Consider the following 19,189-nt stretch of genomic DNA (forward strand, 5'->3'; position numbering starts at 1 on the left):
CCAGGTGAGCAGCAGCTGCTGCTCTTCCCACTAGGGGTGTCAACTTTCTAACTGCTGAAAACTGGACACCCTGCCCCGCAAGGCCCAACCCCTTGCCCTGCCTCTTTCTCCAAGGCCCCACCCCCAGTCCCACCTCTTCCCCAGGCTCCACCTGCTGCTCACTCCTCCCCCTGTTGCTCGCTCCCCCCGTCCCAGGATTCACTTGCCACCTGCTGAGCCTGCCTCCCAAGCTCTCATCCACCTCAGCTCTCGTCCACTCATGCCCCTTCTCTATCTACACTACATTGATCACATCTTCAGCATCTGGACCCATGGGAAGGAGACTCTGCAAGAATTCCACCACGATTTCAACAGCTTCCACCCCACCATCAACCTCAGCCTGGACCAATCTACACGGGAGGTCCACTTCCTAGACACCACGGTACAAATAAGTGACGGTCATGTTAACACCACCCTATACCAAAAACCCACCGACCGCTATGCCTACCTTCATGCCTCCAGCTTCCATCCCGGACAAACCACACGATCCATCGTCTACAGCCAAGCGCTGAGGTACAACCGCATTTGCTCCAACCCCTCAGACAGAGACCAACACCTACAAGATCTTTACCAAGCATTCTCAAAACTACGATACCCACACGAGGAAATAAGGAAACAAATCAACAGAGCCAGAAGTGTACCCAGAAGCCTCCTGCTGCAAGACAAGCCCAAGAAAGAAACCAACAGAACTCCACTGGCCATCACCTACAGTCCTCAGCTAAAACCTCTCCAACGCATCATCAGTGATCTACAACCCATCCTGGACAACGATCCCTCGCTTTCACAGGCCTTGGGAGGCAGGCCAGTCCTTGCCCACAAACAACCCGCCAACCTTAAGCATATTCTCACCAACAACCACACACCGCATCATAGTAACTCTAACTCAGGAACCAATCCATGCAACAAACCTCGATGCCAACTCTGCCCACATATCTACACCAGCGACACCATCACAGGACCTAACTAGATCAGCCACAACATCACCAGTTCATTCACCTGCACGTCCACCAACGTAATATACGCCATCATGTGCCAGCAATGCCCCTCTGCTATGTACATCGGCCAAACAGGACAGTCCCTATGTAAAAGGATAAATGGACAAGTCAGATACTAGGAATGGCAATATTCAAAAACCTGTAGGAGAACGCTTCAATCTCCCTGGACACACAATAGCAGATTTAAAAGGTAGCCATCCTGCAGCAAAAAAACTTCAGGCCCAGACATCAAAGAGAAACTGCTGAGCTTCAGTTCATTTGCAAATTTGACACCATCAGCTCAGGATTAAACAAAGACTGTGAATGGCTAGCCAACTACAAAAGCAGTTTCTCCTCCCTTGGTGTTCACACCTCAACTGCTAGAAGAGGGCCTCATCCTCCCTGATTGAACTAACCTTGTTATCTCTAGACTGATTCTTGCCTGCATATTTATACCTGCCTCTGGAAATTTCCACTACATGCATCTGACGAAGTGAGCATTCACCCACGAAAGCTTATGCTCCAATACATCTGTTAGTCTATAAGGTGCCACAGGACTCTGTCGCTAGTAACAGTCAAAGCAATCTAAAACTCAGAAACTGAGAATTAAATGATATTTTACAAAGCTTTTCTAAGCAGACAGATCTTATTCAGCACTGCATATAATATTAATGCATGTATGTATCAGCAGCAACACCTTAGTTATTGATATTTTCTACGCCATATAGATGGTATAAGGCATCTGTTTCTAATGTTGGCAGATCATTAAATGTGTGACATTATGATGTAGGGGAAACGTTTACATTTAATAATATTTATAAAATGTATCTGTGATAAATGAAGGGGAGGGGGAAGCTTCCTTTTATAGACACCCAGCCAGCCAGCTAGCTATAAAATCCCTCTTGGTAGCTGTTCTCTACTTGCTTTCCCTGTAAAGAGTTAAAAAGTCTGACTGCATGCATAGGTAAAAGGAACTGAGTGGGCACCTGGCCAAAAGAGCCAATGGGAAGGCTAGAACTTTTAAAAATTGAAACAAGACTCCCCCTTTGTCTGTCTGTTGTTGTTCTCCGGAGAGAGGAGAGGCAGAGCAGGAACAGGGCTGAACTATGCTGTAGGAAGCTTTAAACTAGGTATGAAAAATCATCAAACCATACCTAGGAATTGCTTATCTGAAACCCCAAATATGTAAGTAAATAAGGGAATGTCTAGGAAGACATGATTAGGGTTATTTCTTTTATTTCTTATTGGCTTGTAGACTCCTCTGTGCTAACCCCCAAATGCTTTTGTTTTCCTGGTAACCATTAAGCTGGACCTCAAGAAGGTTATTCTTGATGTTAAATTTTTGTAAGTGGGTTTTTTAAAATCGAGCAAAAGCCTAAGTTCCAGATATATTTTCTTTCTTTTTGTTTTTAATAAAATTGACCTTTTTTAAGAACAGGTGGGGGGGGGGGTTTGTATCCTCAGAGGTTTGTGCATATGTTGTTTAATTAGCTGGTGACAACAGCTGATTTCCTTTGTTTTTCTTTCTCAGCTCTTCCCCGGAAGGGGGGGGGGGGTGAAAGGGCTTGAGGGTACCCCACAGGAAGGAATTCCCAAGTGCACCTTTGTCAGTTCTCAAAAGGGAGTTTTTGCATTTGGGTGGTGGCAGCATCTACCCATCCAAGATCAGAGAGAAGCTGTAACCTTGGGTGTTTAATACAAGCCAGGAGTGGCCAGTATTAAGTTTTAGAATCCTTCCGGGCCCCCACCTTCTGCACTCGAAGTGCCAAAGTGGGGAATCAGCCTTGAGAGTATCACTTACAATTTACCACTCCTTTCAAAGCCTATATATTCACAGCATGTAGCCAGCCTGGCTTTACATGTAGAAGGTTCTGAAAAATACCCTTTTTTTTTTTTTAGTTAAAAACTCAAGCATAGTATCTGTAGAATTTGTCATATACAGGGTACACAATGTAGTGTAGCATAAGTGTTTTATTAGCAATCACTGAACTGCATTACTCACCTGCAGTTTTGCCACTTGTAAGTAATAGTTATTCCAAACTCACTTCAATAAAAAAATGTATATTACACCTCACCATTTTTTAAACATATGAAGTGCATCCCAGCACAGATGGCAACATAAAACTCCTATACATCACATAAGACCAACCTACCCAACTTTAATTATTTTAATATTATTATTTGTACTACATTAGTGCGTAGGGAGCCCTTACTATCTAAATAAACAATATAGTCAAAAGGTGGGAGAAAGGAAGTATTATTCCCATTTTACAGATGGGGAACCAAGGCATAGGTAAATTAAGTCACTTGCCCAAGGTCACAGGAAATTGTAGCAGAGCCGAAATTAAACTCCAATCTTTTGTGTCCAAGTCCAATACTTCAACACCACCACTACTATCCTTGTTCTCTCAAAGGCTAGGGCTTTAAGCAAGATCTCAGCTCCAGACTCAATTTCACTTACCACTAAAAAATGTATAAGTGATATTTTGTGTCATATGCATTTCTAACAAATGTTTCCACCCACAATCAATATTCTTCTAAGACAGCAGGGTTGCTGAATGTGGGTGTGTGGGTTGAAAATGTTTGTGCGGTACACGTTTGTATTACAATGGCCTCATCCAGAGTGGAAAGATTTGTTTATGCCAATGCTTACAAACTTTTTTAAATGTACCTTTAGGAGTGCAAACAAACAAAAAATCTCTCTGTGCAGCATTTCTAAGTTTATTAAAGGTGATATGGTCACAGAACCTCCACTCTAGATCACTGGAATTTTCAGAAAGGTACAAAGGGGAAAACAAGGACTGGACATTTTAAAAGGTGTTTTGAATTCTCTTTGTTTCTCACTCTATTAACTTTACCTATTCATAATCATTGCACTGAAAATGAGAACAGACATGCCACATAGTGTAAATGATCTGGTGTAGAACTCAGCAAAATCAAATACCACTACTCAGTCAAAAGAGGATAAATTATAATTATTTTAGATAAAATTATTGGGATTGCTTTTAATATCATTTCCAAAAACATATAGGAATTTTATAAAAAAAAAAAAAAACACTTCCCATTTCAGGGATACTCGGGAAGCCACTGCTGTAAGATGGAGAAAAATCAGTTGTTTATTTCCACTGTTACTGATCTTTCACAATACCACACAATAATGTAATAAAGACAATGTCTGAATATAAATGGCAACAAACAGCAGCTCTGGGAGATGCTGTAGCACCAGTCAGGATGAAATCATTACCCTGAGCCATTTGTTCGGAGAAGAAAAAATTGTCAGAAAAGCTGGCAAGCAGACCATTAGAGAAATGAAGCAAAATTGCTGGATGGCCAATTTTTTCTCCTTAAATTGCTTCGGCTTCTTTTTCTTTTGTTTTTGAAGTCTGATTTGTTGTTGTGAAGTAATTATAAGCCTCTTTCATGTAGTGTATATAGTTTGCATAAAGCTACATTGTCCATAAAAATAATAGAATCAGACATTACTGAGGCCTCAGCTATAAATAGGGCCCTACCAAATTCACGGTCCATTGTGGTCAATTTCATGATCATAGGATTTTAAAAATAATAAATGTCATGACTTCGGGTATTTAAATTTAAAATTTCAGTGTTGTAATTGTAGGGGTCCTGTGGGGGAGGGGGGCTGCGGTACTGTTACCCTTACTTCTGCACTGCTGCTGTCAGCGGCGCTGCCTTCAGAGTTGGGCAGTTGGAGAGCGGCAGCTGCTGGCCAGGAGGCCCAGCTCTGAAGGCAGACCCGCCACCAGCAGCAGCGCAGAAGTAAGGATGGCATAGTATGGTATTGCCACCCTTACTTCTGAGCTGCTGCCTGCAGAATTAGGCCCTCAGTCAGCAGCTAGCACTCTCTGGCCACCCAGCTCTGAAGGCAGCAGCACAGACGAAAGGGTGGCATGGTATGGTATTGCCACCCTTACGTCTGCGCTGCTGCTGGCGGGACGCCACCTTCAGAGCTGGGTGCCTGGCCACCAGCCGCCGCTCTCCGGCCACCCAGCTGCGAAGGCAGTGCAGAAGTAAGGGTGGCAATACCATGGCACCCCTAAAACAACCTTGCAACCCCCCTCCCCCCGCAACTCCCTTTTGGGTCAGGACTACCAATTTGAGAAATGCTGGTCTCCCCTGTGAAATCTGTATAGTTCAGGATAAAAGCACACAAAAAACCAGATTTCATGGTCCGTGATGCGTTTTTCATGGCTGTGAATTTGTAAGACTGAAAACTCCAACAGCTTAGACTGGCCCAGGTTTCAAGGATGAAACCTGTGTACTATGAACTACAATATCTAGTGGGATGAGAAAAACTGCTTAATCTAGGTGTTGCCCAGTCTAACAGAGATGAGAGTTTAGATTGCGTGCTTATATTTTATTTTATGTTGGTAACCACTCTGACTTTTTACCTATCACTTATATAATCACTTAAAATCTATCTTTTGTAGTCAATAAACTTGTTTTACTGTTCATCTTTACCAGTGAGTTTGCCTGAAGTGTTTGATAAATCTGCTCACATTTACAAAGGCTGGTGGATATCCACTTTCCATTGATGAAGTGGTAAACCAATTAATAAGCTTGGAGACTGGGAATGGCTGAGCCATTACAAACATTGAATCTATCTCCCCTTGTAAGTATTTTCACACTTGCTTCTTATCAAACTGTCTGTACTGAGCTATCCTGATTATCACTTCAAAAGTTTTTTTTCTCTTACTTAATTGGCCTCTCAGAGTTGGTAAGACAACTCCCACCTGTTCATGCTCTCTGTATGTGTGTATATATATCTCCTCAATATATGTTTCACTCTATATGCATCCGAAGAAGTGGGTTGTAGCCCACGAAAGCTTATGTTCTAATAAATTTGTTAGTCTCTAAGGTGCCACAAGTACTCCTGTTCTTTTTGCGGATACAGACTAACACGGCTGCTACTCTGAAACTCGTCTTGAGCAGTGCAAGATGGTATATTCCTGAGGTACAAGCCTGGGAGCTGGGGGGGATTCGGCTGGTACCTCTCTCTGTGATTCATGAGTGGCTCTGGGAGCATTCATGCAATCTAGCTGGGTATGGGACTCCCCATGCGGTTGTGCTGAGTGATAACAGCGCCTGGAGGGGTTTGCTATTTGTCACTAGCAAAGCATTGTGAGAGACAGCCCAGGCTGGAGAGTTAAGGGGGCAAAGTGGTCCCACAGTCTCAGGCTGCACCCCGGGGATCCCGTCACATGCATATCAACATTGTCATGCAGTCAATTACAGGACTCACCTGCTACTGTAAGCTTTGCTGTTCTGCTTACAATGGTCCCAAGGCTTTCCACGGTTGCCACACACTGATAATATCCTTCGTCAGGTTTATTGTGTTTGGAATGCACCACACTGTTTATTAATAAAGATCCATCTGGTAGCAGCTGGCGCCGGTCATCTGACACCAAATTTAGGAAAGTCCCGTCTTTCTTCCATTCAATTTTTGGAGAAGGCTCACAGTAAGCTGAACAGTTCAGTATGATAAAAGCCCCTCGAACTGATAACGTGTCCACTGGCTCCACCAGAAAATAAAACGGAGTGAAGGTTCTCACGGTGGACCCTATAAAACATAAGTAAAATCTGGAAATGTTTGTTTACCCTTCCATAGTTATTAATATAAGGAGACGTTTCTTACAGGGAACAGAAAAATATTAGAATATCTAGTGTGCCATACTACTCATAACTCTTACAGTAGTAAATGTGTTTCTTAATAGTTTGGAAATGTCATATTCTTCTGTTCTAGCAAGTTGAAAATTCAAGGTTTCCAATATTTTCTATTGACAGGAGATATCTTGAGTGGACAACTGTGTTAGGAATTTGAGACACAACACTGAAATTTTTGTAGGACAACTTTATTGAAAACCCTATTTGTTATTAAAGGTTCAAGGACAATCCCAAAAGAAAAGATACAAAGTCAAAAGCCCTAGCCTGACTAACTTGGGATCAAGATAAAAAGAAAGAGGAAGGGCCATCAAGAACAACTATATGTCCAAGTTACTTTCTACTAAGCCCTATGACAGAACAGAAAAAAATTCAACATACTGACATGCTATAAGAATAACTAAGCTTGGCCTATAAAATCAGTTTTGCCCTCATCCTTCCCAGAATCCCAAAATAACTATTTTAATAGGGGAAGAAGTTGTATTCCACTGGACCAGCAATCATCACACTTTTGACAAATTTCGTTTTATGAAACTTTAGGATTAAAAAGTTAACCTTTAACTGCCCAAGACATACATCGGGGCAGCGGAAGCTTCCTAACAGTGGCGGAGCCACCAGCACTGAACCATGCCCCCCCCCCATGCCATCCCTCCCCCCACCCAGGATCACCTGCCCCCTCCCCCCCGTTCCAGTGCCCCTGACATACATACTGATTGGTTAACCCTTTCAGCACTCAAAATATGCACCAAAGGCCTATTAATACCTTGCAGTGTTGTTATTAAATCCAAGTTTAATTTCGTTTGCTGTGGACATTCAATAAAACTTGGACACTATATCAGAGACTTGTGACAAGATTTGATATACTGCATGCCAAGGTAGACCCATTATCACTACAATAATATACTGGAACACTAATTGTTGTTCAGTGACTGGTGCCATTACACAAAGTCGAATTTATTGTATTGGCAATAAGCCAAAGCAGGAAAATAAAAAGGGGCAGTAGTTCTTCCTTACCTTATGGGGTGTTGTGAGGATAAAATTTTTGCCCAGGGCTTGTTTTTAAGAAGTTGTAAACGTTATCTCCTTTGTTAACAAAGCTATTTTTGGCATAGTTTTTTCTTTTCTTAAAACACTTCTTATTCCTTTTAAGCTCTCTAGCTATAAATAGCTATTTCTGCATTTTAAAACATGAACATTTTGCCACCCTATCTTTTTGCTAAAACCCTTAATCAATTTGAGTAGTCTTATTTGGTTGACGTCCCATTTTTCTATTGAAAATTCAAGCTGTTTCTTAACGGGAGACAGTCAATCTGAAATCTAGTTAAATTCAGTTTTTGTAGCATCGTTTTCTAGTTAAAGTGTTTATATTTGGCTGCAAATATAAAAGTTATAAAAATATAAAAGTTCAGCTGCTCTTTTGAAGAAAAAGAAATCTTAGTCCTTAACGTGACAATCTAATTACTGGTATCTCTCTAAAATAACTTTTAGTAAGTTTTGGTTTTATAACGCTGATGGACTGGAGTTATAAATTACTTCGGAGTTGCATGTTGTGGGCAGAGTGTATCAATTTGCCCAGATGTGGGTCACGGCCAACTCTAAATAGTTAACACATTTTATTTTACTTTAATTCTATAGAAGGTAAAAAAAAAAAATTACAGCAGAATTAAATGTCTTTTGTCTTATAGATTCCAGATTGTTTATAATATTATAAATAATGTGTTTTACAACTTTGATCAATTCATTACTTCAAAGAGGTCTAAATAATAAGTTTCAAGATTTATCAAGAGTATTATCTTCCAGATCCAAACTGACATACACCATTTAAAAATGCACTCTCTAACTGAATGAAATATTTGATTAATGGCTAAGTGCTACTTTAGTATATTTATAGGAACAAGGTGCTATTGTCTTTCAGGACATTTTTCCTTGGCCTTTTGTGATATATGGATACCAGCGAGAGCAGTCTGATATCTTATTTGCAATAATATGAAATAAAAACATTAAGAAATTAGACTTCAAGGGACAAGAGTGTCTGCTTTTTGGGTAATTATTTGTAATCCAATTCTGAGTCTAACATATCATGTAGTACCATCGTACAGTTTTTTACTCCTACATTAATTAAAGGGTAAACATGATTACCTGTCCATTTTTCATTATTCTCAAATAAACTTCTTTAATTAATATTCATATTCTATTGCACTGGTTTTAATTACTATATTCCTAGTGTAGTCAGCAAGGTAGAGAGAAGGACTGTGTATCACTTTCTTTTATCATAGCTTCATCATCACTGCCAGAGAAAACTCATCAAAGAAGCAAGAAATTATTTTGGGAGGGAACAAAGTGACAACCAAATCAGGATCTCTTAATAAAACAGTTATTATAATGTTGGTTTGGTGGCAAGAGCAGTCTTAAGATTTTCAGAGCAGCTAATAAGAAAGAATGATAGGGTGCCCTATTTGTTTGATCATGAAGGTGCTTCTCCTCCTCCACTTAGGAACCGGAAGCAGGATATGTCACACATAATAAATCACACTGCTGGTATCATACTAATATAATTTAAAATACCACCACCAGAGCCTTTAACCACAAAATAAAAGGGTATAATATAAAATGTGGCAACTTGGTTCAGAAGCACTACTAACACAGAACACTGAAGTTTATTTCCATACCTAGCTGGGGAAGAAATTGAGGAATCTGACGAGGCTTCTAAGAAACCAAGAGCATCCATCTGTCGGCTGAAGACAAGACAACAATGCCAAACTGAGACAAAGATAAAATGTCTCTTCATAACTGACTGCCTCCAGAAAGTCTGCAACACTAACAACCTCTATCACAGCACCATTCTTGCCACCATGGATGTTACCTCCCTATACACCAACATCCCTTACAATGACACATGCCTTCCTACTTCAAATATCTACAAGACAATGGACAACACTCAGAGATCCACCCCAAACACATTGTTAAACTCACCTATTTCATCCTTACCCATAACAACTTTACATACAACAACAAACACTTTGTCCAAACCATGGGAACAGGCATGGGTACCAGGATACCTCCCCAGTATGCCAACCTCTTCATGGGCCACCTTGAGGAAGAATTTCTGGACAAATACAGCACAAAACCAATTATATACCTCAGTTACATCTATGACATTTTCATCCTCTGGACAGACAACCTAAACTCCCTCACAGATTTCCACCAAACTTCAACAACCACCATCCATCCATCAAACTTTCTCTAGAACATTCCCACAACTTCCTGGACAGCACAGTCAGCTCAATAATGGAATCCTACAAACAACTAAATACAAGAGAAACATGCATCACTACACTTATCTTCACAGATCCAGTAAACACCCCAAACACACCGAGAAATCTTATAGCAAGGCCCTCAGATACCATAGAACATGCTCCGAGAAGAAAGTCCAGGATATATACCTTCACACACTTAAAACCACCTTCACCAAACAAGGACACTCCAACAAAAAAAGCAGATCACATCTTGGAAAGGCCACCCAAATACCCCAAGAGAACTTGCTTCAAAACAGGAAGAAAAAAAAAACCTCACGCCCCTAGTTGTCACCTACTACCCAGACAGGAACACATACAGGTAATCATTAAATAATTACAACCCATACTTGATAGTGACCACATCCTGAAATATTTTTTTCCCTAAACCCCCTCTTCCAGCCTTGAAACAACTTTCCAATCTCCCTAAGCTCATCATCAGAAGCAACCTCCATACAGACCAGGACCCATCATCTCAATGCGGCACCTGACTCTGCCATAACAACACATGCAAAACCTCCAGATACATCTCCATTTCTACAATGATCAATATGCCCCACAACACACTTTTCAAGATCTATGGGACCCACACAAGCCTATCACAACATGTGGTGTACCTCATCTACTGCACTAAATGCCCCCAATTATAACTATGTGGGCAAAACCAAACGATCACTACGCTCTCTAATGAACTCACACTGAAAAATGATAGAAGATTAAAACATCATATTATTGAGGGGTAAACACATTTCACAAAATGATCACTCCATATCTGACCTCATAGTCCTCCTCAAAGGAAATCTGCAAAACACTTTCAAAACAAGCCTGGGAGCTTAAATTCATAATTTTGCTAGACACTCAAAATCATGGTTATAATAAAGACACTGGATATATGGCTTATTATTACAATCTGTAACCCACTCCATTATCCTTTTTTGTCCTATGACTGCAGGGGTGTTAAGAGGCCACTTCAGCTTGCATGGTCCATTAGAATGTGTTAACTACTTATGCTGAACAATCTGTTCCACCTTGTATTTAGCTGTGAGGCTGGGAATTCCTTTTCCAGACCTAAAGAAGTACTCTGTGTGGCTCAAAAGCTTGTCTCTCTCACCAACAGAAGTGGCCCAATGAGAGATATTATTTCACCGACCTTGTCTCTCTAGGATCCTTATTCGTAGTCCAGAGAAACCGAGGACTAAATGGAAATCAAACTGGCTTCACCACTGAAAAGTGGTATTTTGGGTCAGATTTCCGGCATTTTGGTAAGATCTGACTTTCCTTAGTCTTATGACCTCTCGAGGTCCCTTCCAGTCCTAGAATCTATGAATCTGTATGTATATTGTGGATAGCAGGGTGGATAAAAATCAATGCTTTTAAAAAAAGAAAATCAGATTTTTTTTTAATTTAAATAGGTTTTTTTCTTCAAAAAGCATTTTATCAAAAAAATCCTATCTAAAGATAGTTTTAATTAAGAGACTGTGACGGGCTGGAACACAGAAACCCTGTTGGGAGCTGCCACCTGATGTGCCAAAACTACTTCTACCCCTGCTTTCCCTGCCAGCTTAGGACTCCAGCACCCTGTCTTGCTGAGCCAGACACACCAGTCTGTTCCAACAAAGACCCAGGGTCTGAATTACTTACCCCAAAGCTGCAGGTTTACCTGAAAGCAGCTAACAGAAGTGTTCCTGTCTTTAACACTCAGATGCCCAACTCCCAATGGGGTCTAAACCCAAATAAATTCGTTTTACCCTGTATAAAGCTTATACAGGGTAAACTCATAAATTGTTCGCCCTCTATAACACTGATAGAGAGATGTACACAGTTGTTTGCTCCCCCAGGTATTAATACATACTCTGAGTTAACTAATAAGTAAAAAGTGATTTTATTAAATACAGAAAGTAGGATTTAAGTGACTCCAAGTAGTAACACACAGAACAAAGTAAGTCACCAAGCAAAATAAAATAAAATGCGCAAATCTATGTCTAACCAAACTGAATACAGATAAGATCCTCACCAGTTCCAGAATGCTCCCTTTTACAGACTACTCTCCTTTTAGCCTGGGTCCAGCAATCACTCACACCCCTTGCAGTCACTGTTTCAATTTCTTTCAGGTATCCTGGGGGGGTGGAGAGGCTCTCTCTTTAGCCAGCTGAAGACCAAATGGAGGGGTCTCCCAGGGGTTTAAAGAGACTTTCTCTTGTGGGTGGAGACCCCCTCCTCACTCCTATGCAAAGTCCAGCTCCAAGTTGGAGTTCTGGAGTCACCTGGGCAAGTCACATGTCCATGCATGACTCACAGTTTCTTACCAGGTAGCAGCCATGGGTCACATGCTACCTTGAGCATCCTCAAGTAGACTTCTTATGTGGATTGGAGCATTCTAAGATTCATTGTCCTTTAAGTGTCTCTTGATTAGGTACTTAACTTCAACATTCCTTTCTCCAGAAACTGACCAAATGCTCTACTAAGGTTATTTAGAAATTAAGCCAGTATCCAGCCAATATTTATAACTTCAAATACAAAAATAATACATGCATACAAATAGGACTAATAGATTCAGTAGATCATAACCTTTGAGATATGTTACATGGAATATGTAGCATAAAACACATTCTAAGCATATTTCCATAAAGCCTTATGGGACGTACCGTCACAGATGCATTATAGCTCAAAGATATCTCATCATGGAATATGGATTATAAATTCTAATTCTATAGTATGAGACAATATATTCATGAAATGTTTAAGAAAAGTTTTGTAAATGAGTTCCAATACTTCATAGATTAGGAATCCAATCTTACGGCGTTCCAGGGGCTTCTGTATAGATTATTTAGGTTAATCTTTCTATCTACACAATGGAACTCAGTGCTCAGTCTAGAAGATACCATCAGAGATGCTTAGTTTTGCAGTTCTCAAACTGCGGATTTGTGTCTCCAGAGATAACATGCTTGTTAACAGCAAAAATGTTTTTAAATAAATAAATACATAATATATAGAGGCAAGAAACAGACCTCAACCGTACTGTCCCTCTGCAAATTTGTGTACACAGAGTCAATCTCTCTCTAAAAGTGCAAAGTTTCAAAAAGTTCAATGAATAGAAGATTGGTGGGGGCGGAATAGATCTGGACAAGGAAAAGAAGTCTGGAGATAAATGTGAGAAGAGAGGGACAGGCAGTAGAAACAAAAGTGAAACTGTTTGAGCAGCATATTCCAGAAGTCTTGAGGTCTTTCTGAGTGTAGCCTTCATTGATTTGAGATCTACCATACCATTCTCTCACTAGAAGGGAAAACCTATAATGGCAGCAGGACATAAGAGAGACCCGGTTTGGGAATATTTTAATGAAGTTCCTCTACCTGTGGGTAAGACAGGCATGTGTGCAAAATGCAAACAGTGCAACAAAGAAATGCAAAGCCTGGTTGCCCAAATCAGCATGAGAAGTGTTTCTTCTCAGGAGGAAGCTGCGTTGAAGATGATGAAAGTAACATCTGTGAACATGCAGGATCTTCTCATTTTTGAGCAAAAAATATAGTTGTTACTCTATGGTTAGGATTAGGGTTAGGGTTAGATGCAGTTGTGATAAAAAAATAAATAGCTGAAATATGCAGATCTTCCTTTTACAATTTCACCTAGTAGAGTGTCAGGGAATGAAATGAGTAATGCTAAATGAGCAGTATGGTAATAATAATCAAATGACTGCATTGACTTATTTTGTTTAGGAGAATCCATCCTCAACATACAGGATTCTGAAGACTATCCACCTTCAAGATCATCATCATTTTCTATAGTTTCAGGGTTATCTACCAATGATAGTGTTTCAGTCACATCATGTATGTCACATAGCCACAGTATATCGACTGTAGCAAAAAGAAAAAAAAAATCTCCATCACCAGGAAATAACCATAGATGAATTTGTGATAAGAACCAGCAGATTACAAAGAGGTAATTGATGAAAAAATTGCCCGGTGTGTTTATGCAACAAACTCTCCTTTCTGTATGATTGAGAACCCACACTTCATTAACATGGTTCACTCATTAAGACCAGGATACAGCCCACCAAACAGAGCAGATGTCGCAGGCAAATTGCTGGATATGAAAGTATGTGAAAGCGTATGAAAGAGAAATTGAGCAGTGTGCAAAAGGTGTAGAGGATGAAGTTGTTAACCTGAGTCTTTATGGGTAGAGCAATGTCCACAACGATGCTGTTGTATGTGCTTGTGTGACAACAGAAGAAGGGAATGGCTTCCTTATAGAAACAATTGATAGATCAGGAAATGCACACACAGCAAAATACTTACAAGTAGCAGCAGTAAAAGCTATAATAAACCGTGGAAAAATATTCAAATGTCTATTACGCAGCTTGGTCACAGACAATGCTGCAAATGTATCCAAGATGAGAAGAAATTATTTAGAAGAAAGTGAAGAGAGTCCCAAGCTAACAACATACGGTTGCAGTGCTCATCTGATGCACCTCCTAGCCAAAGACTTCAGTGTTCCAGAAATAAAGGCTAATGTTGTTGAAATTGCAAAATACTTCTGTAACCACCACTTTGCAGCAGCTGCTCTGAAAAAAGTGGGAGGAACCAAGCTAACTCTCCCACAAGACATGAGATGGAACTCAGCAGTGGACTGTTTTGAGCACTATATCAAGAACTGGCCTAATCGGATGACAGTTTGTGAACAAAATCGTGAAAAAATAGATGGCACCCTGTCACAGCCAAAGTTCTCAACATTGGGATTAAGAGAAATGTTGAAAACATGCTGAGTACTCTGAAACCTATTTCTGTAGCCTTGAACAAAATGCCGGGAAATAGCTGTTTTATTGCTGACGCTGTTGAAATTTGGAAGGAACTGAGTGAGATCAAAAAAGAGAAATATGCAATGACAGAGTTAAATTACAAGCATTAAAAAAATGAATGGGACAAGCACTATCTCCAGCTCATTTTCTTGCAAATATTCTCAATACTCGGTACCAGGGTCAAACCTTAACTGAAGAGGAGTTGGCTATGACATGGACATTCAGCAATCATCCCTCCATAATGCCAACTATATGAAACTTCAGAGCTAAGGGTGAACCATTCGAGAAATATATGTTTGCTGATGATGTTTTAAAGAAAGTCCCACCAGTGAACTGGTGGAAGTCACTTAAGCACTTGGATTCAGAGACTGTTGAAGTGATAATCTCACTTTTAACAGCAGTAGCTTCTTCTGCTGGTGTAGAAAGAATATTTTCTTCCTTTGGACTAATTCATTCCAAATTGACTGAGTTAGCTGCAGAAGCCCAATATTTTAATTTTCTCATGTTGACCTGGCTGACAGTCAATTTAATTTGTGTTTTTTTTTAATATTTAATTTAACTATTTTAGTTAAAAACAATTTTAACAAAAACAAACTTGATTTTAAAAAACATGAATGTTTAACTAAATTCAAAAATTCATATGCTTGTTTTGTTAAAATATGTTTGCTGTTGAAGAAAAAATCCAGAATACATAACGTTGTTGTTTTAGTTAAATAAAACAATTTAAATGTCTGCCTGGTGATGTTCTCCTCCTAATACACCATGGCAAGAAAATCCTCCAAATATTAATGATTAACCTGTTGAATTAGAGAGAGTTCACCTCCCAATAACTTCATAAATATCTGCTTCAATTACCTTTGGTAAATGAAATAAGCAAACAATCATTCGTTTTCTGATATAGCTGTAAAACTAATCTGAAAATTATTTAAAAATAAATCACTTTAAAAATGTATCGTGTGTCCCTTCTAAAAATGAAACCTACATCTATCTCGGAGTTGTGAAGAATATGTATTAAGGTTATAACAACCAACAAGAATGCACGTTTATGTAAAAATCCATGCTTAAATCAAGTCTTCCTGACTAATGATTTAAATCAAATCCACCCTGGTGGATAGGTTTATAATTATTACTATTTGTTATTTATATTACCATAAGAGCCCTACTCATGGACCAGGACCCCACTGTGCTAGGCACTGTGCTAACACGGAACAAAGATTGTCCCTGCCCCAAAGGGTTTTCAATCTGGCACCTTTCACAAGCATTACAAAGTCACTAAAAAGGGGGTAGAACAATGCTCTCACAAATACAAAATAAAGTTTATGCTGAACGCTCTAAAGCCTTCACCAAATGGAATACAAGTGGTAATAACTATGACTTCACAAACATTTTTTTTTCTCTCAGTATTGGTCAGCAATTAAATGCTTTAGGATTGGCTTAAAGAGGAATAGGCATTTAATAATTGGATTTGTTTCAATTAAGAATCATAAAAGAATTACTATGCATTTAAGTGTTTTTAGAATGGTAAAAATATGAAAGAGACCTTTACGTCTATCTGTCTTGTAAATGTTCTAACTTCTTCCGTCACTCAAGTTTTTAAATCGGATTTACCTACTAAAATAGCCTCAATTAACAAATTGATAAGATTCTCTTTATCACTGAATTGCACAGAAAGATGCTTGTCTCCAAACAGACACTCCAGCTTCTGTCTGGAGTGGGACTACAGCCTTACGGTACAAAGTCTATACTCTTTCCTGCTCATAATTCATAGAAATGCAAAGACAAGATTAGGAGGGATAGATGACAATTTATGCTTTTGTAGGTTAATACTCAAATACTTGTCTACCTGCAAGAATCCATGCAGACTGAAACAGCCACAGCCCAGATCAGAAAAAAATTACAGTAGCACCCTTAAGTTTCAGTTCCCTCTATTAAATACAGCAGTGTTCCAGATAAAATTTAGTCCTGCCAGGCTACATCTCAAATCCCTGATAAACTGGCCTTCCTGGAAGAAATTCTTAGCAAAATTATTTACCCGAAAAGCCCTATTTTTCAATGTGTTTTTCTGTCTTTCTGCATGGATGTGACGTTGCACTGCCGTCCTTGGTTTGCTGAGAGTTGCAGCACCAAAATACCAACTAGCAGCAAAGGGATGTAGAAAGTAAAGCATGAGCAGTGAGAAAAGTATTTCAATTTCAGCATACACGTTTACTACTAAAACCTCACTCTTCACCCCATAAGTAGGTTTTTGCTATTTTTGATATTTTGCTATGGGGGAGGGATAGCTCAGTGGTTTGAGCATTGGCCTGCTAAACCCAGGGTTGTCAATTCAATCCTTGAAGGGACCATTTAGGGATCTGGGGCAAAAAAACTGTCTAGGGATTGGTCCTGCTTTGAGCAGGGGGTTGGACTAGATGACCTCCTGAGGTCCCTTCCAACCCTGATATTCTATGAAAAGAGAAGCCTTGCTTATAAATAAGGTGAATATTATTTTTAGTACTATAACTGTCACTTGGCATGAGGATTTTTGTTGAGAGCTACAAGGTTAAACATTCAGCTACATGTGTAGCAGAGATCAGGCATTCCACCTAGGGTATTAATAGGTCATCCATCATTGTTGTTCAATTGAGACAACTAACCATGCTTAACTGCCATACTAAAGCATGGATTCAACATATTCTGGGTTTCCCTGCCAGTGTGGGTGGAACTTGATTAAAAACATGGTCTACTTGGCTGAAAATACATTTCAACCCCCTTAAAACAAAGTTCGGCCCTAAACGGTTAGGCCAATCCATATCCATGTTTAAGCCATACTTTAGCATAAACACTTTGCCTTGGGCAGACAAGGCCCCAATGAGGGCTTTTGTCTCTATAATAGATTCTCAGAGTCCAAGAGCGGAAAGGATCATTTTGATTATCTAGTCTGACCTCCTGTATAAACACAGGCCATAGAACTTCCCCAAGATAATTCCTAAAGCATATATTTTAGAATAAATGTTCACTCTTGATTTAAAAATTGTCCGTGATAGAGAATCCACCATAATCTGAGATTCTCCCATCCCACCAACCTACCAACGGTGCAATTAAGAAGACCACCATATTACATTGCCTGCAGCTAATTTACTGTATTTTGGATACAACTGATGAGCCTTCCAAACTTTCTTCATCTTCCCTTGCTCAACTGAATGTTGTGTGTGTTAGTGCTGTATCAAGAAGCTTTAAAAATAGACATAATTTAGTTACATAACTATGAAATGAGTTAAGTAAATTTTAAAGAAATTAGATCACATGAAAAGAATTTAATTACAAATCTGTAGCCATTTTAATGATTTCTTTAATGAGTCATTGTAAACAAGTACCATAGAGGCTACATGAAAAAATAAAATGAACAATTTGTAGTACTGAGAAAGGGCATCCAAAATTTGCTGTGCTAACAAAGGAAGAAATCATAGCGGAATATTGTAAATGAACACACTGAAATACTGTTAAATCCTTTTGAAGGTGACAGGCAAAGGTTTTGTTAAAATCTTTTTGAAAAATACCAAAAGAAAAATAAAGCTCTTTGAAAATATAATTTCTCTCCATAGATCCAAAGGAATCTGAGCTGAAGACTTCTTGTTTCCCTCCCTTGCTACAGCATCACAATCACCATGAAGTTGTAATACCAATTCTTTTGTAAATCTCTATTCCATTCCTTCAAAACCACAGCCCTCTATACAATGGCATGATGTAGCTGTGCAAATGGCCACATAATTACCCATTTTAACAATGAAATCATTGCATAATTATTCAAAACTTCTATTTTAAAAATTAAGTCTGTAATCATTATGGTTGCAAAGATAACCTTCAGAAAGGAAACAAAATGTAAACTGACAAAGTAACATCTGTCTGAATCTAGCAACAACAGAAGTGTGAAAAATCCCATTCATAACAATGGGATGTTAACTTGGAAGCCTGACAATTCAAATATCCCTCTTATTAGCTCTCTTGCTTTATTATTTTTCAGAGTAGCAGCCGTGTTAGTCTGTATCCGCAAAAAGAACAGGAGTACTTGTGGCACCTTAGAGACTAACAAATTTATTAGAGCATAAGCTTTCGTGGGCTACAACCCACTTCTTCGGATGCATATAGAGTGAAACATTGAGGAGATATATATACACACATACAGAGAGCATGAACAGGTGGGAGTTGTCTTACCAACTCTCTGAGAGGCCAATTAAGTAAGAGAAAAAAAAAAAAAAACTTTTGAAGTGATAATCAAGATAGCCCAGTACAGACAGTTTGATAAGAAGCAAGTGTGAGAGTACTTACAAGGGGAGATAGATTCAATGTTTGTAATGGCTCAGCCATTCCCAATCCCTGTTTAACCCTGAGTTGATTGTGTCTAGTTTGCATATCAATTCCAGCTCAGCAG

The 19,189-nt window shown here is 39.3% G+C and overlaps 1 protein-coding gene across 4 annotated transcripts in view; it reads right to left on the reverse strand.

The window, feature by feature from the left end:
* NEO1 (neogenin 1) overlaps positions 1-19,189 on the reverse strand; it is a 530,841-nt gene that overhangs the window by 283,243 nt on the left and 228,409 nt on the right. For all 4 annotated transcript variants that reach the window (XM_026648200.2, XM_026648198.2, XM_026648199.2 and 1 more), the window contains exon 2: positions 6,274-6,591. In XM_026648200.2, the coding sequence (XP_026503985.1) occupies positions 6,274-6,591 (318 nt within the window). The remainder of the gene's footprint in view (positions 1-6,273; positions 6,592-19,189) is intronic.

The sequence above is a fragment of the Terrapene carolina genome, unplaced genomic scaffold (assembly GCF_002925995.2).
Source record: "Terrapene carolina triunguis isolate 2854851 unplaced genomic scaffold, T_m_triunguis-2.0 Scaffold67, whole genome shotgun sequence".
In the NCBI taxonomy this organism is placed as follows: domain Eukaryota; kingdom Metazoa; phylum Chordata; order Testudines; family Emydidae; genus Terrapene; species Terrapene triunguis.